This window comes from Dunckerocampus dactyliophorus, chromosome 1 (genome assembly GCF_027744805.1).
Source record: "Dunckerocampus dactyliophorus isolate RoL2022-P2 chromosome 1, RoL_Ddac_1.1, whole genome shotgun sequence".
NCBI classification, from domain to species: domain Eukaryota; kingdom Metazoa; phylum Chordata; class Actinopteri; order Syngnathiformes; family Syngnathidae; genus Dunckerocampus; species Dunckerocampus dactyliophorus.
Genome location: NC_072819.1, coordinates 45,684,729 through 45,708,722, shown reverse-complemented (window position 1 = coordinate 45,708,722; position 23,994 = coordinate 45,684,729). Strand labels below are relative to the sequence as shown.

The window sequence follows — 23,994 nt, the reverse complement described above, 5'->3', positions numbered from 1 at the left end:
TTGTTTTATTTCCAAAAGTTGCCACGGGCCAATAAAAAGCAAGCCCGCACTTTGGACACCCCTGCTCCAGAGGGGGATATATGAAATACATCAGCATGCACCTCATCTTTTACTTGCCATATTTAATTTCTTAGGTATTATTCACAAGGGACAATGAAAGTCTATGTGGGATGGCACTTTTGTCCCCCCACCGCTGTGCGCTTTCATCGCTCCTTCCCACAAAGCTGATTCACCACTTGTGACCCCAGCGACTGCCTTGTTGAAAATAGACAACAAAGAGCCTGAGATGAAACCCAGCAGGCGGTGGTAGGCTTCAAGTTGGACCAGCGGTGGCAGGCGAGCTGACACCCAGCTTGCGTGGCATTAGCAAAACTGCAGCCTGTCTTGACATTTGCTAAATAGGCAACTGGTGCTTCCAGTCATTTGCTTTGCGCAAAATCACCCAGAAGTGGCATATTCAGTTGTTTTGAAGGGCAAAAGACTTTATGTAGAAATGTGTCGGATTTGTAAACTGCAGAACACTCCAAAGTAATACTGGTTCTCCACATTTTCAGTAGAGATGGGGATGGTGGTTACCGATAACACTAATACTGCAACTCTGTTTTAGAAGAAATTGTGCTTCCTGATGTATAAACAGGCAAAAGTAAGACAGCATATGTGACATTTTTTGGGGGTAGAGGGATCTGAATGGAAACGTAAAAAATCTAAGTTCTATCTACTGAAGCTGAAGTCTATCCCAGATGACAGTGTGTGAGGCAGTGTACACACTGGACTTATCACCAGTAAATCACAGTATACTGACAGATGACAATATGTCACTCTTGTACAGAGCCTTCTAAAAATAAAGATAAAATATACCTGCAGAACCATGAAATATGATTCCAAAAGGCCCAAAATGGTGTGAGTTTGTCTCAAGGGTAACTGGGAAAATGTTGCTACCTGCAGTGTAAAAAAAAAGCGTGGGAAATGAACTCGTATATCAAGCAGCAGAGTGGGAGTATGCTTGTGCTTTACCTATTTCAAAGGTCTTCATGTCTTCCTCCTTCTTTTTCTGCTGTGTGACTAATTGAGAGTGAGCATCATCACAGGGCCTGGCAGCTTCCAAACCTCGAGCAAACAGATGACTTCCAGACCTGTGCATCTGCATCTTGTCCGATAGCTGAACCATAACTGTCTCATTGTGATGCTTCACTTGAGCACTGCGAGGACACAACCTGTAAGGGGTGTCTCTCCCTTTTGCCTCAGGCGACTCTGCTTCTCTTGTCTGCAGGAATTAATATCCCTATTTATCAACACTCGACTGAGGCAGTCTGAGAACAGGCTGGGCATAAGACGCACAGTCGGCTTGTTCCAGCTGTGGGACTCTGATGAAGAGTTCATGTCCCCGATGTTGTCTTGACAGCATATGACTTGAAAATAATAATCTCAGCTTCACTAAATGTGTTGTTGTGTAGGCTATATTATTATATCTTGTGCTTGTCTAGGATCACAGGAAAGCATATGGCTAGTTTATTGTATGTGCATGTACATTACATTACAGCATTTGCACAAGCATCATTTTGCAGCACTAAGAAAAGACCAAACACAAGCCTTACACAGTACTGACCCCTTCTGGTCGTATTTGATATGACAAGTGCTTTTCTATGACGTGTACTGCAACTTCATTTGTTGGGTTCCAGATCATTTAATTTATTAATAGAACGATTCTTTTCAAAGAGCGAGGAAGTAAGTTCATTGCCAAGTACTTAGGTCAGACTTATGGATCAATGAAAAAGCAGCGTCATAAAAAGAAACAAATGGCAAATTACACAACATTCGACTCTGAAAAAATGGAGGGAAGAATTCATCATCATCTGGTTTTACTTTGAAGGTACCGGAAGTGTACGAAAATATGTACGTCACCCCCCAAAATCAGTGGAACAACTTTGAAAAAAGGCCATGAATGTAAGTGTAGTGATGCCTGTTGCGTGGTAAACATCGGCAAGCGTTGATGCATTTTGAACGTTTTCGAAACTGACTTCAGTTTTAAAGTCTTATCTTTCGAAACGGACTTCAGTGTTAAACGCTTATCTAACTAACCGACTTTACCACTCTTCTGTTAATTTAATACAAATATTATACGTACGTAAATGTAAATGAAGTTGGGTTTACAGAAATGGGGGGGAATACTACTGACAGTGACCATGTTAACATGAGTAATAATACAAAGATTTACGACATCGGACTTTAAATAAACTTGCCGTTTCACAATGTACTTCCCAGTGGTACTTCTAATCATTTTAAATAGGGTATTTTGATTTACTTTGAAGGCACCGGAAGTGAGCACGTGAGTCACCCCGAAATTCTTCGGGTCCACAATGGGGGGAAAACTTTTCCAAAGTCTTTGCATTAATTATAAACGTTGACTACCACGACTGTAAGTTTTGTCTTTTACTACGCTTACCGGTAGCCGATTAACTCAACTTTTCGCGGTTGGAGCTGCATAATGCATTTTTTTTACATGATGGTTGTGATTGTTGCCCGTGGAAGCGAACTCAAATCTCCGTTATGAAATGGCTGTTTCTCTGTAGAAGCACATCAACAACAGGGCTTCTAATTCATAGTACCTTCCGACTTTACTGGCGCTCCTTGGACAAGTTTAAACATGCACTCTATTGTTCACGTGGCAGTCATGCGAGCACTAAACGTAGAATATAGTATTGTTCGGGAGATTAGCGGTACTAGTTGAGCAAACTCGACGACCATTTTCGATAAATGTCCTCCGGCATAGCAGGTAAGCTAGCTTTTGTTAACGTGAAATAATGGATGTTGTTATATCTTTTCTGAGCAGTGAGATCTGTTCAAAGTCTCTCCCACAGGACGCTGTTGAACCGTTGCTGGTGGGGAAACACTGCGTTGTGTTTTGATAACATTTATCTCTCTAGGGAAGCTCGTTTCTGTTTCCACGGCAACGCGGCTTCGGCGTTTGTCCTGGTGTCTACGAGAGGGCGGAACCAGAACGAAACGACGGCTCCTCGATTTGTGATCTCCGTGTGGGTCCTCATGATTCGGAGATGGTAAGGACCGCTCGGTTGGACCAGGGAAGCCCGAATAGGTAGATTGAAATTTACGTGCATGGTTGCCAAGCAAATTCTTGTGCAAGCTTTTGTATGTCAGTCTTCAAGATTGTGTCGAGAAAATAGGGCACTTGGTGCTATTATGAAGTGTTCATGTTTGCATGCCTAGCCAGATGTACCGTAAATGGTGGTGTTTATTGTCTTTTTCAGCCATTTCAGGACGGCGTCTATTACCCCTACAGCAGTGACACCCAGGGGAACCATTCATCAGCAGGGATTCCATCCCTTTTGAATTCCCCTCTTAGCCAATATTCTGCAAGGGGACAGCCTGCACCAGGCATGGCTCCATCCAGTGCTACACCCACCATTCTGCCTTTCAGGTTCCGCCAGCGCAGGGAGAGTGTGGACTGGCGGAGGATCCACGCCATAGATATCGACATGGTGATTAGCCAGCTAGATGTGGATGTCCTTCAGGAGCACATAAGTACCGTGACCTTCTGCAGTTTGGATGGGGAGCGGTGTCAGCGCTGTCAGAGCCCTGTGGACCGAGCTCTCATTAAGATCCTCCAGTTGGCCCAGCTGACAGTGGAATGGCTCCTTCACTGTCAGGAATTTCTTACATTCAACCTGCAATCGGCAGAGGAGAGGCTAGCGAGCGCCAGCATGCAGCAGGAGCAGCTACTGGCTCAGTTAAAGAAGCAGGAGGAGAGCATGAAGGCAATGACTACGGAGCTTAAGAACAGGAAGAAGATCATACGCAATCAGCAAACTCTGTTTGCACCACAACTCATGAACAGTCAAAAGGTACTGTAGACACACTGCATTATTCCTATAGGTTCTTTTAACAGTTTTTAGTCATGGCAGAGGCAAACCGGCAGTTACCTCCATCATTAAATCCCTCCCCCTCTCACTCCTCCTCCTTCCTCCTCAGCACCCCAGCCTGTCTATTGTTCCCTCAGAGCTTTTCACAACCAGTGTTGGTGTAAATAATAGCAGAATTGAACAGAAATAATAAAGCACCGAGCATATTTTTTTTTGTGACTTAACGACTTGTAAAACCTCCTGTCCCTGTTTGGGAATGAGTAAAATAAGCTTCATTTCTAAAAACGTTTACATTTATAGCTGCTAGCAGATGGTCAGTTCTGGTGACAATTGGGCTTTTAATCCACTTACACAGGGGGGACAAGTGGTATTGAACCTGCCTCCCTGGCACTCCCCGACCACTCTTCACTTTAATACATGATTTTGTCCCCAAATGAAACTTACTTTGTAACTTGTTTATTTGCACAACTCTATGTAGTACATAATAGCATGGTGCATTCAGTTTCAATTGGGATATTTATAGCACAATCAAAAACTGCTCCCACCTGGTCCTCAAGTACAGGGCTGCCTCTGACCTGGGCAAGCTGTTGCCAAAGCAACAGATAGTGTGTGTCATGACAGCGAATGGTTTCTACGTGTGCAGGGGCAGCTCAGCTAACAGTGTCTGCTGAATAATTAATAGAGGATACATGTGTCTTCTGAGGACAGCTGGCATTTGTCATGTTTGTCATACAGTTGTACAGTTTATTTCTAGACTGTTGTGGCTTTTGTGAAAAAATGACATCTTTCAGAATGCCTTCTTATTGTTTATATTTAGAAAAGACAAATGCTGACAAACATCTCCTTATGCCTGAGACTTGATTAACTTGAGCTCTGTTTTGCTTTTGTGCTTGCATTGTGTCTTTTAGTGTGCGTTTTGCGAAAAGACCTTCCTCAACCCTTCCTTTCTCCAGAGTCACATGCAGCGACGCCACCCTGACGAGAATGATATACGTGAGTCAACCAGTCACATACAGTGCTGTGAAAAAGTGTTTGCCCTCTTCCTGATTTCTTATTTTTTGCATGTTTGTCACACTTAAATGTTTCAGATCATCAAACAAATTTTAATATTAGTCAATGATAACACAACTGAACACAAAATACAGTTTTTAAATGAAACTTTTTATTAATAAGGAAGAAATAAGAATCCAAACCTACATGGCCCTTGGTTGCAGTTGTTGCTGCTAAGTGTGGCCCAACCAGTTATTAGGTTTAGGGGGCAATCACTTTTACACAGAGCCATGTAGGTTTGGATTTTTTTAATCCATTTTGTGTTCAGTTGTGTTGTCATTGACTAATATTTACATTTGTTTGATGATGTGAAACATTTAAGTGTGACAAACATGCAAAAAAAAAAAAAAAAGAAATCAGGAATGGGGCAAACACTTTTTCACACCACTTTAGGTTTGATCAGTATTTTCAAACAGTCTAAATATCTTTATGCATAACCTTAATGTTTTGTAATGGGTTTTTTTTCCAGAGTTACAATCAAACAGCGAGGAAAAATCTCAGATCCAAGCCCTCAAAATAGAGATGAACATTCTGAAGGAGCAGATTGTTCAGCAGCAGCAGATCTTGGAGGCCAAAACATCTGAAGTAAGAGTGTATGGAGGAGCTGCTTTATTTGAAGTCATTTCTGGACTACATTGTGAAAGCAGTTATTCTTCTCCACAGAATCAAAAGCTACAAAGACACATAGAAGAGAATGAGCTACGTGAGTCAGCTCGCAATAAGGCAGCCTAGCAGACGGAGATGATGACATTTTGTGAAAATGTACAGTACTGTGCCAAAGATTTAGGCCAACACTAATTTTAATGTTTTAATGCCATTTTTTGCAACAAACATTCTGACACAATAAACAAGTAAATAGAAGGACAGACAGAATTAGTCGGATTACACTCAAAATACAAAACCAATTTCCACCAACAGTTATGGGGGTGGTGGGGCCACATGGAACAAGGAAGAAGCCATTAAATGTTGGTGAGGATCTGGATAAAGATGAATAAACAGGTGTGGATTATTTTAGACAAACAGAAATACACTCTACACTGTTATTATGTCTACTATATTTGGGTAATATGATTGTAAAGGTGACTATAGGGATGTTAATTTCATGTCGAGAGGGCTCTAATAATGTTAAAAATGTATATAGAAGGTTGTAAACGTTTTTTTATGGTCTCACTATGAAAACATTCCATTTATAGATCAAGAATCCTACTTGGTGGAAATTCACTTACCACAGTCAGGTCTGGAACCATCCACCCATCCATTTTCTCTGCTACTTATCCTCATTAGGGTCGCGGGGGTATGCTGGACCCCTATCCCAGCTGACTTTGGGCGAGGGGCGGGGTACACTGGTCGCCAGCCAATCGCAGGGTTTTTCAAACATATATTAATTCATGCTGTTTTGTGCCTGATTTAAGCAAGTTGTATGTATGTTTTACCTAAATTAAGCATTTTCAAGCATAAAAAAGTTAAATAATACAAATATGAAATCCTACTTGGCAGAAATTCATTTACCACAGTCCGGTCTGGAACCAATTAACTGTGATAAACAAGGGATTACTGCATTCCTCTTTATCCAGATCCTCACAAACATGTAATGGCTTCTTCCTTGTTTCATGTGACCCCCCTCTACAACGTTTGGTGGAAATCAGTTTTGTGTTTTGAGTGTAATCCTACTAAATTGCTGCTGAGTTGCTGTGAAATTGGTTCTGTCCTTCTATTTACTCTTTTACTGTGTCAAAATGATTGCTGTGAAAAATGTCAGTAAAACATTGACATAGTGGTGGCCTGAAACTTGCACTGTACTGTATGTGAAAATGCGAAAACAAAAAACATTTACATCATTTTATATACTCTGTTTTCAGAGATGAGAGAGAAAGAAAATAAATCCCAGATCGAAAGCCTTAAACAGGAGATCAAAAACGTAAAGGACATTGTTCAACACCATCACATCCGACAAGCTAGAACGGCGGAGGCAAGACAAAAATATGACAAAGATCTTCTCGTCTCCGTTCCACAACATACCTATCATGTCATGTCTTTTGTACTTTCAGGATGAAAAGCAGCAATCCAAGGACAAAGACCTGCTAAAAGAACTTGATCATTTTAAAGCATTAGAAGTGGTACAGATGCAAGCCATTCAAAAGCTGGAGCAGCAACAAAAGCAGCAGGTATACATAAATATTTTGTATCCTGCATGTGAATGTCTTCACACAGAAATATATTCTAAACATCCGCTTCTAGGACAAAAAGTGGGAGTCCAGGCTGGGGAAAATAAAGACTCTTCACGAATCAGAAAAGAACGAGGTACAACATTTTCTGCAGCTTTTTAAAATAGGCCTGAGAGAAACAGCCTCCTTGAAAATGTATTGTCCTGTTAGTTGCAGACAGAGTTGGACAAATTACAGTTTGCCATGTCAGAGCACCAGGAGCACAACCTGAGGCAGCTTCAGGAGATGCATAGGAGGCTGCAGGAGAAGGAGCAAATCATCCAGACTCAGAAGGAGCAGGTTAACAATGTTTCACATTTATCAGTGTACACTAAGAGTGTGTACTGAGGGGAAGCAGAGTGGAAGCTCAGCCCTTGTTCAGGATATCCTGTATTTGCTCCATGAGCTGAGTGATATGATGATTATACTGTATGTTGGCTTAATCCGCAGGAAGTTGATAGTTTTCCTGTAATAGTTCCATATTCTAAATCACACCACAAATTGATCTATAACCATGTCAAATGGTTAGTCCTACCCTAAAAGTATTTTGCATGCCCATTTTTTCCAATTTTGTCTTTTATTTGATTAGGGACTTGACTCACAGAGGTTTGCTAGAAAAGCCAAACAATATTGTTGGTCATGCTGTGTAATAAAAAAGTAAATTCAGCAATACTTTGTTTGCATTATGTTTAATGCTTTGAAGAGCTATTTTTATAACCTTATTAAATTCCACAAATTCATGTTTGTAACAAAAGCTTATTATTATTAAAACAAACAAACAAAAAAAAACGATCGATACCGGATCAGGACGGCAAGACTATAAAAAAATTGGATCGGATCGGAAGCAAAAAATGTGGATCGGAACATCCCTACATTAAATCCCACTGAGTTGGCTCAAATTTGATGAGACCCAATGCAATAGCTGCATTAAATTGTGCAAAAGTCGCAAAATTGCGACAAGCAACATGGCTGAATGTAACAAGCCATTTCTGCAAATTTGATGCCTCATGGAGGTGATACTTTACACCAGGAGATGGCAGACATCTGTAACTTCAATCTGAGCAACATTTCTGGGCGTGTTTCTATGCAAAGTTTAGACGTTTATAAACTTTGAACTGCCATGTGCGTGCGGCAGCGAGTCCACTGGTATGAGGCCAGGGTATGAGTCATTTCGGGTTTATCTGTGCAGCTCTTGTACTGAGAGCACCATCAATTTGTTAATGTAGGCAGGTGTCTTATCTATCACTGTTTTTACTGTATTTTATTCATCTTACAGATACAGAACATATCTTCAAATCCATTCACTAAAGTAGTGAAAGTCCCAGGTAAAGATTCTCTTTAGAATAAAGAGCTCATCCGGAAAGGGCCAGTGTGATTCTGAATTCAGTCATCTCATTCTCTGTTTTTCAGTGTTGGCCAATACGCCGGCTCCAGAGCCGAAACCAAAGAAAGTTGTACTTGGTGAGTTCTGAACCAAATCATGACGTAAACATGCGCTTGATCACTCCTAGAGTGTTTGAGCATGGCTCTGTTGCATGACGGATTATTGAAGGAATATAGCCACTCCCCTCCCGTCCCGCTTCTCATATAACCACTATTTTATCTCCCCAACTTCCAATGTCCTTTTGACCTCATGTGCTGCTCTGTTAGAGGAGCCCATCTCTGCTCCTCAGCTGGATCCTATACAGGAGCTGTCAGAAGAGGAGGAAGGTAAAACAGAACCTGAAACTCTAGCAGAGTTGGTCGACTGCATGTTGTCTGCATGGAACATCAAAAGCTTCAATCTGTTCAGGAGACACATTTTCAGCTTTGTTGTGACTGAAACCATCTCTTTGTTTTTACTTTTTATTTTGATGTCGGTTTCCCGAGCACCTCTAGACCTTAACTGTCAATAAATGAGCAATTAAATCTTTTACAGACCTGACCAGTGTCCCTGAGAAGAGACCAGTGGAGAAAAAGACTCAACGTGTTCCAGAAAAGAAACACATGATGTCCATTAAAAGGAACCCCAACAAGAAAGAAATCAGGCGACATCTTGAACAGCTTCTAATGACGGAGCTGGAGAGTCTGGGAGTAAAGCAGGTAAGCTATTGCCTACTTTAGGGTCATGGCTGAGCTGGAGCTTATCACAGCTGACTTCGGGCAAAAGGTAGGGTACACCATGGACTTATCACCAGTCAATAACGAAATACATTGGCTACGTTCACACTACAGGTCAATTCTGATTTTTGTTGCAGAAAATTGTTGAAATTGTCTCAAATGCGCAAGGAGAAGCCATCCTTACCTGCGCAGACACACTCAGATGCACGTGGTGTTGTATTTTTTGGGTATGCATGTCACTTCCCAAACGCGTTCATATTACACATAAATGCAAGTCGCATTTTTTTTTTTTTTTTGGTAATCTCAACTACATGAAAAGACCAGATTTTAACAAAAAAATCAGCATCCTACACTGCAGTGTGGACGTAGCCGACAGCTAAAGAATCATTCACATTCAGACCTATTGACAATCTACAGTCGCCAGTTAGCATGAGATGCATGTTTTTGGGACCTGAGAGGAAGCCAGAGTAGCCAGAGAAAACCCACGCATGCACGGTGAAAGCATGCAAACGCCATTATTTTTATAATCATAGAGTTAGCAATGACCAGTTTAGAGAGCAATATTAAATAGAAAGGGATGTTACATATACAGCTGCGGTCAGAAGTTTACGTACACTGATCATGGGATTGAAGAACATATTCATTTAATAATTAAGATTCTACTGGAGCGCAACAAATTACCGCCTTCTCTGACAATATTTGAGGGAGATGTGATGGGTGGGATTTTCCATGAAACTATTGACATGGTTGCCAAATAATCACATCAGATTTAGCGGCAATAAATTGTCACCTTTCAGTTTGGTCAGTTTCAGTAAGTTTATATGATGTCATCAACCATAAGGATTCTCGCCAAAGTTTAGCAGAAACATCACTGTAAGAGTAGCTGCCTAGCTTGACACATCCCAGTGGGTATATGAAAAACTGTAGAAGGAAAGTTGCACTCAAACAGACTTAATTAACCTTGCTGAAGGTAACCTATCACAATGTCAAATAGAACTTTATAAAAATGTCTTTAATATTCTCTGAACCTCCTTTCTCAGGATCAGAGAAAACTGAAGACCAAGGACCTGAAATCCATCCTGGCTAATAGGCGTATGAAGCAACAGATCCTTGCAAAGCAAATGCCTGACTTTTGGAAGCATCGTGACAACATATGCAGCTCTGTGGATCAGAAGCTGGGCCTTCAAAGGAAGAGCAGAAATCCTGAACTCCAATCTCCTGGCAGAACCAGACACTCTGTTCAGGGTATGATGAAGTCATTTAGTTTGCTTCTTATAAAATGACATCACCTCTTGTAAGGTCTTTATGTGACTCAACAAGTACTCTCACACAATGACTGAACAGCACGCTTAATCCCGCTATCTTGTTAGCAATCACTGTGGCTGTATTAGTCAAATCTCTGAAAGCACCTCACAAACTAAAGACACAAGTTATTGTCAGGATAATTATTTGTGTTTCTCTTGTTTTTAGTGTTGCAGTCTCGGCCTCGATCCAGCAGCTTGCCCTCCAGGGCAACACAGAGTGTCGCTGAAGGTGTCGCTCGGCAGGCCAAGACACCCCAGCCAGCACCAAGAGTTAGGACCACCACCCAACCAAAGACATCCACTCCCAGCCAGAAAGCTGCTTTGAGAGACCTCACTCTCAAGTAAATCAAATCCTTTGATAAGCGGAAGTGAATGTTTCAAATAATTATCATTAGGGTTGTCACAAGATCTTGTGTCACAAAATCTTGCAAGATTGAAAAATGACAAGATTTCTCGTTCAGAAAAAAATATCTTGTGTAATTATAATATTAAATAGCCAACTTTTTAACGTTTCAATCATAAACATTCATATTCAACATGTCAGTGTGTATGATTGGTTGTTCTTTACAATGTAAAACAAATAGACAGGTTGATGAGTGCTACATTTCAAAGTATGCATTGTTTCTTTTTTCTTAGGACTCCCCCTTTCAGTTCCTTAGAGAATTCAGAAGATGAGGACAGAGACATGGAGGATGAGGATGAGCCTCCTCAACTTCAATGGGGCAAAATGCAGGCCAGAATGAATAAGGGGGAAGCTGTCCAAATCACTGCAGTAAAATCAAATGTGATACAGGCAAAGTCAGCTCCAGCCAGGCACTTGCCCTCCAACAAACACCTTGTTGGTGGTGTAACCAAGACAACCGTTACAAAGCTGGAGCACGATTATGATGATGATGATGAGGAGGAGGTGTCAGATGTCAGTGAGCTGCAGGAGATTGACCCCAGGCAGCTGCCGACTTTTAAAGACCAGAATGGCAATGTAGAAAAGTCAAACTTTGCTAAAGGTAAGCTGTCCCAAATAACCTTATGATTATCATTTATTTAAAATGAATACAATGAATGTGTAGTTTACTCAGGAATGGTTCTACACTGACGCCTTTCATGTACTCGCTATGCAATTTTAGACAACAAAATCAGTGACCTGGCAAAGAAAATTGAGAGACAGGTTGCAAATACAGTGTCAAAGAAACCAGCAGGGGGCGTGAGGATCTTACCGGAGAGAAAAGATGAGGTTCAGGAATTTGTGGTGAGCCCAGCAGTGAAAGCCATTGTTTAATGCGTATAATCTGCACAGAGTTAATTGTGGAATATGTGGACAGTCCTCAGATGTGGAAGACAGCAGTGAGGATGCAGATTCCTTTCTTGAGGAGAAACAAGGAAAATTTAAAGCATCACACAACTCCGGATTTGCTGTAAGGAGCCTTGACTCAGCCAGCACCAGTGTGTGGGACACCTCCACGGGAAGAGACACCTCCCAGGGAAAGGATCCCAGATCAGGTTAGTGCCCCTGCTACCACATTTGGTAACCATCACTTAAATCAAAATGGCCGCCGCACGCCTCACTAGAAGGCTGTCAGGTACAGTATATCATTGTAAATATGATAGCAAAATGTTTTTGAGAGCTATCAAACTACAAAAATAAAGTTCTGAAATGAAATAGAATAAACAAAATTGCAATTTTCCAATAATTTCAATGAATGCTATTCGAGGGTTTATATTGCCCTGTCAATTTCTCATTAGATGATGCATTATTTTCTTGTGCTTGTTAGGTTTGACTGAAGGCGGAACAGGGAGCACCTTGAAGAGCAGCCTGTGTTACCTCAGTGATATCTGTGACTCAGAGGATTTAAACAATTAACACAAACAACACTCATCAACTCAGGCAACTTCTGTCACAATGCAAGAGCCACAAACAACACCCAGTTTTATTGTTCACACCCATCTCACTGAGCAACCAAAACATAGAACCTCAAATAAGAGCGGAAGTTTATTTTTTTTAAAAATGTAATTGAGAAACAAAATCATCTTAGGTTAGCTTAGTATTTACAATATTACCTCATCCCCTGTGCCAACTCCCCACTTTGTTTTCATCACCAGTGCCAAGGCACACATAACTAAGTAACCTGTAAAAATGTACAGCACATGTTTATAATCCTTTTGTTAAATGAAGTCATGATGTATTTTTCTATGTAGAGATATTTTTACAAGCAATACATGAGGAAGTGAAGGATTCACACTTGTTAAAAAATTACAAGAAGCAAGATTTTTAGATTTTTATGCATGTATGTCACGTTTTAGTGGTTGAAAGGGAAAAGGCATTAGGAAGCTAGTTTGTTTGCTTTCTGGACGGTGTATGTCTCTGCTGCTGGTCCTCCCAACAACCAACAGTAATTGGAGTTGGTAGTAGAATTTGTCACAAGGTGGGCAGGAAATGCAAAAGACACATTTTAAATAAAGCCACTTCTGTATTTTTGATTAATATCGTGTTTGTAAATTATTGAACAAATATACAAACCTCAATCAGTTTTCGCTTTATGTCAGTTAGTGCTTGTTGTGCGTTGTAAATAGAAAGAAAGGTTATACAGTACCGCTAAAAAGTGATTCTTCAATCCTTATTCTTCAATGGATTAAAGGATTTTTTTACACACAAATATCCAATTTAGAAGTGAGGTACAGTGGTGTGGAGAAGTGGTTTTTTTTGTTACATGTTTGTTACACTTAAACGTTTCAGATCATGAAACAAATTTAAATATTAGTCAATGACAACACCTGAACACAAAAGGCAGTTTTTAAATGAAAGTTTTTATTATTAAGGGTGAAAAAAATCCAAACCTACATGAGCCCTGTGTGACAAGGGGGCTTTCTCCCCATTGCCCACCCCCGTTAAAACAGAACTAAACTGAGGTTAATTGAGACCAACTTGGGTTCTGCAGCAGGACAATGATCCAAAACACACCAGCAAGTCCACCTCTGAACAGCTGAAGAAAAACAAAATGAAGACTTCGGAGTGGCCTAGTCAAAGTCCTGACCTGAATCCTATTGAGATGCTGTGGCATGACCTTAAAAAGGTGCTTCATGCTGGAAAACCCTCCAATGTGGCTGAATTACAACAATTCTGCAAAGATGAGTGGGCCAAAATTCCTCCACAGCGCTGTAAGAGACTCTGCAAGTTATTGCAAATGCTTGATTGCAGTTGTTGCTGCTAAGGGTGGCCCAACCAGTTATTAGCTTTAGGGGGCAATCACTTTTTCCACACAGGGCCATAAAGATTTGGATCTTTTTTTCCTAATAATAAACATTTTCATTCAAAAACTGCATTTTATGTTCAGTTGTGTTGTCATTGACTAATATTTAAATATTTGATCTGAAACATTTAAGTGTGACAAACAAGCAAAAAAAAAAGAAATCAGGAAAGGGGCAAACACTTTCACACCACTGTATATGACATTTTAGTCAATTCAAGCTCTCATTTTGGAGAGTGTTTTGCAGTACCGTCAGCAACATTTGTTAACTCTTTTCCGTCATCGTAAATAGGGTTTAAGTCAGATGAGGAAGACGGCCATGTCTTTCATCTTTAAGGTCTTTATTGGCTAACCACACTGTGGAGTGTCAGCCTTCAACCTGAGAAGGTCGAACCAGCTCACCTTTAGCAGTACACACCTCCAACCTACTGGCTTCTGATTGGAACTGGAGCTCTGTGCTCATTACTGATCCAGCTATGGCCCCATCCATCTGGACCTGTCAAGAGTTACTCACATTTCATTAGTCCTTGAAACCTTTGAAAAATCTGTCTTCAGGTATTTGTTGGCACAGTGTTGATGTTTCCACTGTGTATTGTTCTAGTGGTGGTGGGCTTTCAGCCTTTCTTACTTTGGCCACGTCAGTGAGTACTGAACACCTACGTCTGGACAACTCAGGTATGTTGCAGTTCTGGAACATGACCGCCATGGAGGATAAGAGCTTCATGGAAGCTTAGCATTTGATTCTTGTCAAATTGTTGGCAGTTAATTTGCATATTTGTTCCTCAGCATGTTTCTGTTTGCAACAAAATGTTTCATGTTTCTCTGATCACACTGCAATATCAATTTCAAGAGTGCTCTATCCCTCTTGACCTTTTACAGTTCTTGACTTTTAAAAGTACACTCAACAAAAATATAAATTCAACACTTATCTCCCATTTTAAGTGAGCTGAAATCGAAGATCTAAAACAATTTCTATGTACACGAGCAGCCTGTCACTCAAATATTCTGAGTTAGTGAGTGACGTTCATAATTCATCCACCTCACAGGTGTGGCATATCAAGATGCCAATTAGACAGCTGATTATTGCACAGGTGAGCCTTAGGTTGACGACAATAAAAAGGCCACTCCAAAATATGCACTTCTCATGTTTTGGGGAAATACTGTTTACACTAATCCAGAGCATCCCAAAAGGGTGACACGTATATTGCTGGCCATGCCAGAACTGGGATGTTGGCATAACAATGGGCCTTAGGGTCTCATCACGATATCAATCTGCATTCAAAATGCCATCAATAAAATGCACCTATAGTCGTCCATAACATGGACCTGCCCATACTAGAACCCGGTTCTTGCTATGGGCCACATGGTCAATCGCCCAGGGCGGCATTCGCTAGGGGGCGCCGCGGGGGGAAAGAACAAAAAATGTTATTTACTAATGCTCAGCGCTCATCGTATCCTCATCAAGTCAGGCCGGATACTCGCGCCCCCAACTAGTAGCAACTCGTAGCAGCTCTCTGCTTAAAAGTCCACCACGTGATGTGGATCAGAGTCGCGAGGGGGCGGGTACCGCTGGGCTTCGGTCCTCAAGTTAATTACAGTACAAGGTAAAAAAAGTAAATTACTACAGTATTGGGGTTTGGGTGCGGCACAGCTTCGGTCCGCCCAGGGCGTCATGCAAGCCAGAACCGCCACAGGCCACCGTGGGCAACACAGGACAGCATACCCACTGAACATGTCACCCATTGCGCATGTTTGGGATGAATTGGGGTATACGCTATTTGGGGCGAATGTGACCGGTACAGACTGCTTTTCGGAGGTGAAAATATTTTTATTATCCTGCCATTTTAATGCCTGCATTCAGTGACAATATTGCATAATACGCTCTGTAACCTACGCTACAAAGTCAGTAAACATTCATTTGGAGACTATCAACTGACTTCAGATGAATGAAGCAGCCCAAGTCCTGTGTTCACCACGCAAGATCTGCACCGCCTGTACCTGTGAGGTATGGAAAAAGTCTGAATGTCCCTTTTGCTCAGACAAAGTCGTCCCTGCTGAAGGTGCGAGTCGTCTTTGTTGGCGGTCTGCTTGGTCGACTATTCCTGCCCTGGTAGAACAGCGGTGGCCCCAGAGTTACCCTGGATGAGGTGTGTGGCAGCATGTAGGTCCTTCGGGTCCTAGCTGTGGCATAAGTGGCTGGTCTCCGTGGCCTTTTCGAGGAACTGTGTGTGATAAGAAATAAACCAAAAGAATGTGTCAGCTGTCAGGGTTTTTTTTCACTTAGTATGATTGGTAATAAGTAGGGCTGTCAAAAATAGCGCGTTAACGGCGCTAACTAATATATTTCATTAATTACATGATTTTATTTTTTTTTACTGTAATTAATGTTAAGCCACGCCTCTGTTATGACAACACAGCACGTGTAGCTCCCCACAGAGTCTGACGCTGTTTTATTACTTTTTCTGGCCTGAACACATCAACACTAGTGTAATTCACACTTTTCTAGTCTGTTCCGCCATGGAACGACACTTCGTCATTGTTTCGAGACAACCGCGAGATGCATTCACGGACACTCCTAACATCACAACAACGTCTTTTTATGCGTGTATGTGTGATCTAAATAAACAGAAAGACAAAGAAAAACAATAAGTGGATATTTGTATCACTTACTTTGTAACTCTTAATGCGGAAGTACAATTTGCTGCATTTAGGTATGCTCGGAAATCCCAGACAATACACTCGAAATGTGATTTCACCTTACATTACGTGGTGCCTTTGAACGAAAGCCCTCATTGCTTATAATAACGCCGTTAAAGTGTGATTCAAATGTGCTACTATTAAAGAGACTAGTTTTAGGTCAATAGATTTAAAATGTGTGCTATTTTTTAGCATGATTTTCAGTTCATTTGGAGCTGTTAATACACACACACATTATATATATATATATATACATACATATACATACATATACAGTATATATATATATATACACACACACACACATATACACATATATATACACACACACACATACATATATACACACACATATATACATATATATACACACACATATACATATACACACACACACACATATATACATACACATATACATATATACACACACATATATACATATAATCCTGTCCTGTCTTTTATCTTTCTTTCAATAAAATACAGTAAAAAATGGGCATATTTCAGACATAGTTGCTAATGGTGATTAATCACGATTACTTTGAAAACGGTGGTTAATATGATAACCTTTAATCATTTGACAGCCCTATTAATAAGCATTTCATTGTTACCCTGATGGAAGGCCTTCTTTTCCAGAGAAGAAACTCAGCACACTCCCACCAGAGAGCAAAAGGATGGAGCCTCCCCAGCCAATGAAAATTGCAGCTCCAAGCTCAAATCTGAATAGTGAGATAAATTGAATATGATGGATTGTTTTCATTTCTGGTTTATTATCTTTCTCTTCAGACGTACTCACTTCTGTGCCCTGAAATTTGGGTCTACAAACTCTGTGATGACTTTGTTGGCCCACCACGAATATGTGATCATACCACAGAACCCTGACACAAAAAGATCCTGTTCTTTTGAAATGCTGATTTTGAAGTTCAATAGTCGGCAAACAGTAATTTTTACCTGAGACGAGGTAAGTAATGCCACCGGCAAAGGTCACTCTCGCGTTTGCAACCTCTGATCCGCCTATTTTTGTGCACTTCATACCGACAAGAGTGAGGACACCTCCAAAGAAGCCGGTGATGACTGCACAGACAGCCAACGCTCTGCAGGCATGCAGGAAAACTGAAAGGAAACAGATGATAAAGACTGTATGGCACTGTCTCACAGTGATGTGTTTACAATGAAAGGAAATGTGACGATAAGTGATAGCAAAGCTGTGTCATACCAGGCATGGCCAGCATGGAGGGGTAGTCTTTGCAGTCAGACACCCCTGTTGTGTCTGAGATGCAGTCCCTCCACAGGTTGGAGTAGTAGTTGGAGGTCGTCATCACAATGCTGCCCACCTCTGAGAAAGTCCAGTACTCTGTGGGAAGGGTGGAGCACACAAGGATCCAGCCGCAAAGACAAGACACAAAGCAGCCGATCTCCATGTACATCACCACTGTCCTGTACTTCATGCTGCGTGACACCCCTCAAAACAACTTAATGAATAACCAAGGCCTCCTCTCCCTTCTCAGCCACTGCAGATGTGAAACTGTGTGCACAGTTTGACTTCTTATCTTTTTGGATAGTTTTGCCCAGTAAGCATCCTTTACTCTCCCAGCGCTCTCATCCACAAACACTAAGTACTGATGTCATCATTGTTTTGCTTGTGTATGGCACATGTTAGACAAACCGGACAAACCAGAGTAAAGGAGGCTGTCCCCCCCCCAACCCCCCAGCAATTCCTGAGACTCAGAAATGGGTGAGTAAAAACTGACAAAAACTGTATAACAGACAAATAAAATACTGGATATGATAAGTAATACCTCGATTAGATAATAGAGACTAAGAATAAATGCAGGAGTGACAACATTGTCAATGACTAAATAACAAGGAATATACTGTATCGTAGATCAAAGTGACATAAACCTTGTAAATGAGTAAGTAAACAGAATGTGTGATGGAAAGTACCTTATTAAATCATATGAAATCGTATTAAATAAGCATTCTGCTCATTCCATGTAAACGCTATATGTTTTAGGGCTGCAACTATTGATCATTTTCTTAGTTCATTAATGTAAAGCTTGTTGTTTTGATTAATTGACTAATTGTTTATAGGCCCCAGATGGACCAAATCAATATGAACCAAACACATACAGTTAGTGGGTTGGTCCGCAGCATATCACAAAAGAGGCTAAACTGTTCACTCAGGAAATTAAAACATATTCACATTTGAGAGGCTGTAATCAGAGGTTATTTACATTTTTAAGTCAAATGATTAATCAAATACCAAAATAATTGTCAATTAATTGAATTGATTATTATCAATTCATCCATTAGTTGTTACTACTCCAGTATGTTCGTAGTAGTTTGTTAAACTGACTCATACTGGTACATTGAGTTCCTAGTGCAAGGCATTCCATAGTTTTACTGCGCATACTGAGATGCTAAATGTTTTTAGTGTTGTGCGTGCATAGAGATGTTTTAAATAAATGTTTCCCTAAGGTTGTATTTCTATCTTTTTGAAAAAAATGGTTGTACATTATCAGGTAGCAGGTTGTTGTTTGCTTGGCGCATATTATGGTAAATACAACTCAGCCATTGTGCAGGATTGTATGTGACGGAGAGGGACTGCAGGGGAATCCATTGCATCAACACAGAACAGATCCATGAACATTTAGCAAATTAATTAGTTTAAAGGAAACTAATGCACGTACTAGTGTTGCAGTATATTAGTCTTGGTCTCGGGACAACTTTTGTGGTGTCTCGACCTGATCTGGGAATCAGTTGTATTTTAGCTCAGTCTTGTCTGGGACATTGGCGACTCCGGGTTTATTTTCAAGACCAGTCAAGACAAAAACTGTGAGGCCAGCAGTGTTTCATTTATTGCATTGCATGTCTGGTTTGTGACTCTAATGACTGATCGGATGCAAAAAAATACACTGATACCACACAACACCGACAGCGGACCTTTCTGCTGAGCTGTAATCATGACAGATCTCCACTATTTAGATGCACCAGTGTGTTACGAACGGCCAAGGCCGTGATACAGGAATCCAAAATGCAGAGTCAAGTCCGTGTAACAGAAAAAGTCTTTAATACAAAAATGGATGACAAAACACAAGGAACAAAGTACAACGAAAATACCTCCGGACCTAGTCGTGGGAATAGTAACAAAAAACACTGCTAGCACGGAGAGCTGAGCAGGGAAAAATACGGGCATGTAACGAAAAGAGCTGCTAACAAAAACTAGCAGAAGTACCAAAAAATCCAACTACTGCTGAGAACGTCAAGCAGGTAGGTAGGTAGGTACTTACAGGAGAGATTAGCATGGGTCAGAAAGCCAAAAACACAATGCACGAGAACAAGCTGGAAGGAGCTTAACAGGGTGTAGCAAAGGGACAATCTGGCACCGGACATGAGTAAACACACAGCTTAAATAGATCTAGTAATCAGTAGCAGGTATAGACCATCAGCTCATCAAGGTGTTCAGGCGTGTGCTGCAACAGAGAACAAGTAGATGGCAGTAACGCAGCACACAATCCTGACACCAGTGTACATTGTACATGTTTGTGACTTAAATTTCTGGTTTTCTAGTGAGCTTGATGTTCCAGTTTATGCCATCACAGCCAATTTATTATTAGTGTGATTAATGTACCCAGACAAGCAGTTTAATAATAGACTTTAATGTGTTTCTCAGCTACCTTGTTTGTCTCAATTGCTAAAAGTCTTGGTTTCCAGCATTAAAGATGACATTTCATGTTTTTCAGTCTTTGCCACAGGTGCGAACATCAAAAGAGCAGCTCACACATCCACTTCTGTTATTCATATGACTGTGGTCCCCTCAAATGTACGAGTTCTTCAGAAAGGATGCTTTCTCAGTCCTCAAGCTGCCTGAAAGCGACGACAACCGACTGCTTCCACTGCTTGACCCTGACATTGCCGACACACTGGACCTGGACAAGAGGCCGGACTCTGAGGCTGACACAGACCCGGCAGAAGCGGTCATTTGTTTGGTCCTCGATGGACGCTCTGACCCGACCGAGCCTCCAGATGTTGATGCTGAGGAGATTGCTGACAAGTCCGAGCGTTCTGATGACAGCTCAGACACAGAGGACACTTTGGTTTTGGAGGTGATTCCTGACACTGAGGAGAGCTCTGTGGTGGACTTGGTCTTGGGGTCATGTTCTGGGTCTGGTATTGGTCGGATAATTACCCTGGAATTAAGAGAATGAATCATATGAGTGGCACCAATTAAGCTGTGTGCATGATGCCTACAGTATATTCACAGAAGAAGTGTTGGATTGTACGCCTGACTCACGTTTGCTCTTGTCCACAGAGCGCCTTGCAAACCGACCACAGATAGAAGACACCACCGCTCATTTGAAAGGTGGAGCCGACCCACCCGAGGAACAGCGGGGTACCAAGGTCATACCTAAGGTTGTTTGGGGATGGGATGAGTTTTAAAAAAATCATATTCTTTTTAACTCACATTTTCTGTCCACTGCTGCAGCTTGTTGGCTTACTTCAGTCCATCGAAGTTTGGATTGAAGTATTCTATTGACACGTATTGTGCATAAACAGCATAGCCACTTGTGGACAGTAAACCTGCAGATGCGTGATGACAAGGGAAACAAATGAATAGAGACGTTACACACTCACGGAACGCGCTTACGCACAGTACACATGCACAATCTTATGAGAAGAGTAGTATGCAAAATTGTGATAGGTATTCATTAAAAACAAAGTTTATTATCGTGGTTGTAGTTTTCAGTGCACACCGTTAATACATCTAATATTCTGAGTAGCCTGTTGAGCTACTTGAGAACCTGAATGCAGTAAGAAGTACAACCACCATGATAAACATAGTTTAGTATTTGAGTTTAGTTTAGTTTCTTTCAAACCTGCAGTGTGACTCTGAATATTTTACATGTTCACAAATCACAAATCGAGAAGAAGCAGAGCAATTGTTAAAGTACACTGCTGATCCAAATGTTAAGACCAGTTGAAAAATTGTTGGGCCTTAATGAGGTTCTAAGTAGAGATTCAAAACGCAACAAGAAGAAATTCAATTCAGTTTTGCTGAAGGCGCCAAATCACAACAAAAGTTATCTCAAGGCACTTTACACGTGAGGTACTGGAGGTTTATCACGCTCCTCATAAATGAAAAGAGACACCAACTGAACCCCACATGAGCAAGCACTTGGCAACCAAGGCAAGGAAAAATATTTTAGGGGGGAATTCAGTTTTTTTTTTAGTTATAGTCTTAAAACTTTTAATCAACTGATGAACATCCTATTTCAGTTTCATGATTGTTTCCAATAAATTGCTTACTCAATTTTTTTTCTCATCCAATTTCTTTGTTTTTCATTTTGTAGCTCTACTTTGAACCTCCTTAAGATCCAACAGTGCAAAATGTAAATACTTGCAATGTTTAAACCGGTCTTAAAATTTCGATCAGGAGTGTACCACCTCTCTGACTAGGGTGACCATATTTTGATGACCGAAAACCAAGACACTCAACCTGGCAATGCGATACTCAGATGATACTGGAAATTTACTCAAAGATGCCTTATAAGTTCAATACATTTAAAGTATGCCTCCATTGTATGGATAGAACATTGTTACTGTATTTTGCAAAGTATAAAGCTGAAGACGCAAACTCTAAAAGAAGAATGTTCAAAAACAGAGCGATATAGGCACCTGCGGTGAAATGCTTGTTAAGTTTTGGAATATAATCAATATGTTTAGGAAAAATGTGCCCTCTAAAGTCACAAGAACTTGCGAAATTGAACCGTCGTTGTGCATGACGTCCACAATTTTGCAAGACTTTAACTCGGCAAGCGTCAGGGGATTAACGGTGTGCTTATGTTGTGCTTTTTCTTTGGCCTTTTGTGGGACGGACGTGAAAACAGGACATGTCACATTCGGTCATTTAACAGTGTCAGTCAAAACTGAGCATTATTTTTCTGCACATTTTTGATACAGCCCCTGTCACATTCGTGGCGCCCCCGATGGATTGTGCTAAAAAAATGACTTGGAAGACATGCTACCATGCTATCTTTAGCATTCTCTTTCATGATTAAAAAATGGCATATATAGAAAACAGGAAGTGAACAAACTATTAATAATGGCTATGATACAGAGTAGTGGAAGGATTAAATAAGATCTGCTTCTTTCTGCTCCTTTTCGGATATGTTGAATTGTGCAACTAAACATGACATGAACTCCAATGTATGCGTGGTCGAAAAAAAGAGACGAAAATCAACATTGTGGATGTTTTGCTTGATGGCGGCCATGTTTTTCAACCAGTCTTCCTCAAATTTTACGGACGTGCTTGTCAATTCCTAAAGGTGCGTACCAAATTTAGCGGCCATTCGGCTGTAAATCCTTAAGGTACAATGGGTGTTCTGTAGAGCGCATTGAAGTTTTGGGTTTAATAACAGTGCCACGTGTGGTGTATTCGTCAGAAATATAATAGCACAGGCAGCACAGTAAGGGTGCATGTTTTGACAAATTTACACCCTTTTTTGTGCAGCGGTTACACATATCGTGAAAAATGGGGGTGCTAACCGTAAGTGACCAAAAGAATAATTAGGATCATTTACAGGACACGCAATGAAATACTGAATAAATGATTGTAGACTTTTGTTTTCACCTTAGTAACTTAACATTTTGTAGTTATTATCATTACACTATTAATATTGATATTGAAGAAGTTAAATACTAAAATGCCTTTTAATACCATGCGGCCAAACTACAACCACAAATTGTTTCATATTAAAACTCAGCATCTATGAAAAGGCACAATTTTTGTCGTTCTCTCAAATCTCGTCGTTCAGACTGTTTATCTTATTAAGATAAGACTGTACCGCTGATGATGTGGCACCAACCGCCAGTGTAAATCTTCTTATATTTTGACCTGTCTTTTCCCCCAATGAAGGTGCACTCCATGCCCATCAGGCTGAGCACAAAGCCCAACATGCCCAGGGAGAGAGCAGCCATCAGCAGGCCTCGCACAATCTGGATGTGGCCTGGAGTAACACAGCAAGACAAACACATGACTGAGCCATCAGCTTCAAGGTGAGTTTGGACTTTCTCTCACGGCGCGGTACCTACCCTCCACGGACCAGAGCACAGGGTAGTCATAGCAGTTGCTAACAGCAGTCGAGTCTGTAAAACAAGATCTCCACAGACTGGACCAGTACCAGGCCACCTTTAGAATGGAGGAGCCTCCCATTCCTCCAACTGAGGTGATCTTCCAGCCTTCCATGGCCATGGTGCAAGCCACAAAGATCCATCCCATCACAGTCATCAAGAAGCCCCAGATCTGGACCACACGGATCCGCATCCCTGGTCTTTTCCAAGAGCAGGATCCTTACAGTTCTAGAAAGTGTTTCCTTGAGGATGTTTCATCCCAGTCCCAACAATTGCTCAGCTTAGGAGTCAAATGCAGAGCCGATTGGAGGCACAAGGTTGAGTTGTGCATTTGTCCCGCAAGAGTTTCTGTGTGTACATGTGGGTGGGAGAGGAGGTTCCGTCAGGT

General features: G+C 41.1%; 3 protein-coding genes across 9 annotated transcripts; 1 reads left to right on the top strand and 2 right to left on the bottom strand.

Annotated features, from left to right (window-relative positions):
- Nucleotides 1–1,920: 1,920 nt before the first annotated feature.
- dzip1 (DAZ interacting zinc finger protein 1) lies at nucleotides 1,921–13,983 on the top strand. 7 transcript variants are annotated; one of them, XM_054794866.1, is made up of 20 exons: nucleotides 1,924–1,944; nucleotides 2,925–3,056; nucleotides 3,267–3,860; nucleotides 4,787–4,871; nucleotides 5,398–5,513; nucleotides 5,592–5,631; nucleotides 6,788–6,897; nucleotides 6,977–7,093; nucleotides 7,167–7,229; nucleotides 7,304–7,432; nucleotides 8,409–8,457; nucleotides 8,543–8,593; nucleotides 8,783–8,842; nucleotides 9,051–9,214; nucleotides 10,273–10,477; nucleotides 10,703–10,877; nucleotides 11,173–11,540; nucleotides 11,661–11,782; nucleotides 11,856–12,033; nucleotides 12,306–13,982. In XM_054794866.1, exons 1-20 carry the CDS (start codon nucleotides 1,939–1,941, stop codon nucleotides 12,392–12,394), a joined length of 2,853 nt encoding a protein of 950 aa, XP_054650841.1. In that variant the 5' UTR covers nucleotides 1,924–1,938; the 3' UTR covers nucleotides 12,395–13,982. The 7 variants fall into 7 exon arrangements, with proteins under 7 accessions (XP_054650878.1, XP_054650841.1, XP_054650850.1 ...); XM_054794919.1 differs by having other exon boundaries at nucleotides 1,925–1,944; nucleotides 2,925–3,094; nucleotides 12,306–13,981; XM_054794893.1 differs by lacking the exon at nucleotides 1,924–1,944 and adding an exon at nucleotides 1,980–2,416 and having other exon boundaries at nucleotides 12,306–13,981.
- Nucleotides 12,351–18,012, bottom strand: cldn10d (claudin 10d). Its single transcript, XM_054794934.1, has 5 exons — nucleotides 17,692–18,012; nucleotides 17,427–17,588; nucleotides 17,272–17,353; nucleotides 17,087–17,194; nucleotides 12,351–16,000 (listed from the first exon to the last, which is right to left on the bottom strand). The coding sequence occupies exons 1-5, from the start codon at nucleotides 17,921–17,923 to the stop codon at nucleotides 15,814–15,816; spliced, it is 771 nt and encodes a 256-aa protein (XP_054650909.1). The 5' UTR covers nucleotides 17,924–18,012; the 3' UTR covers nucleotides 12,351–15,813.
- Nucleotides 18,013–19,411: 1,399 nt separating this feature from the next.
- cldn10e (claudin 10e) lies at nucleotides 19,412–23,994 on the bottom strand. Its single transcript, XM_054784852.1, has 5 exons — nucleotides 23,568–23,994; nucleotides 23,321–23,482; nucleotides 20,975–21,056; nucleotides 20,770–20,883; nucleotides 19,412–20,665 (listed from the first exon to the last, which is right to left on the bottom strand). Exons 1-5 carry the CDS (start codon nucleotides 23,797–23,799, stop codon nucleotides 20,293–20,295), a joined length of 963 nt encoding a protein of 320 aa, XP_054640827.1. The 5' UTR covers nucleotides 23,800–23,994; the 3' UTR covers nucleotides 19,412–20,292.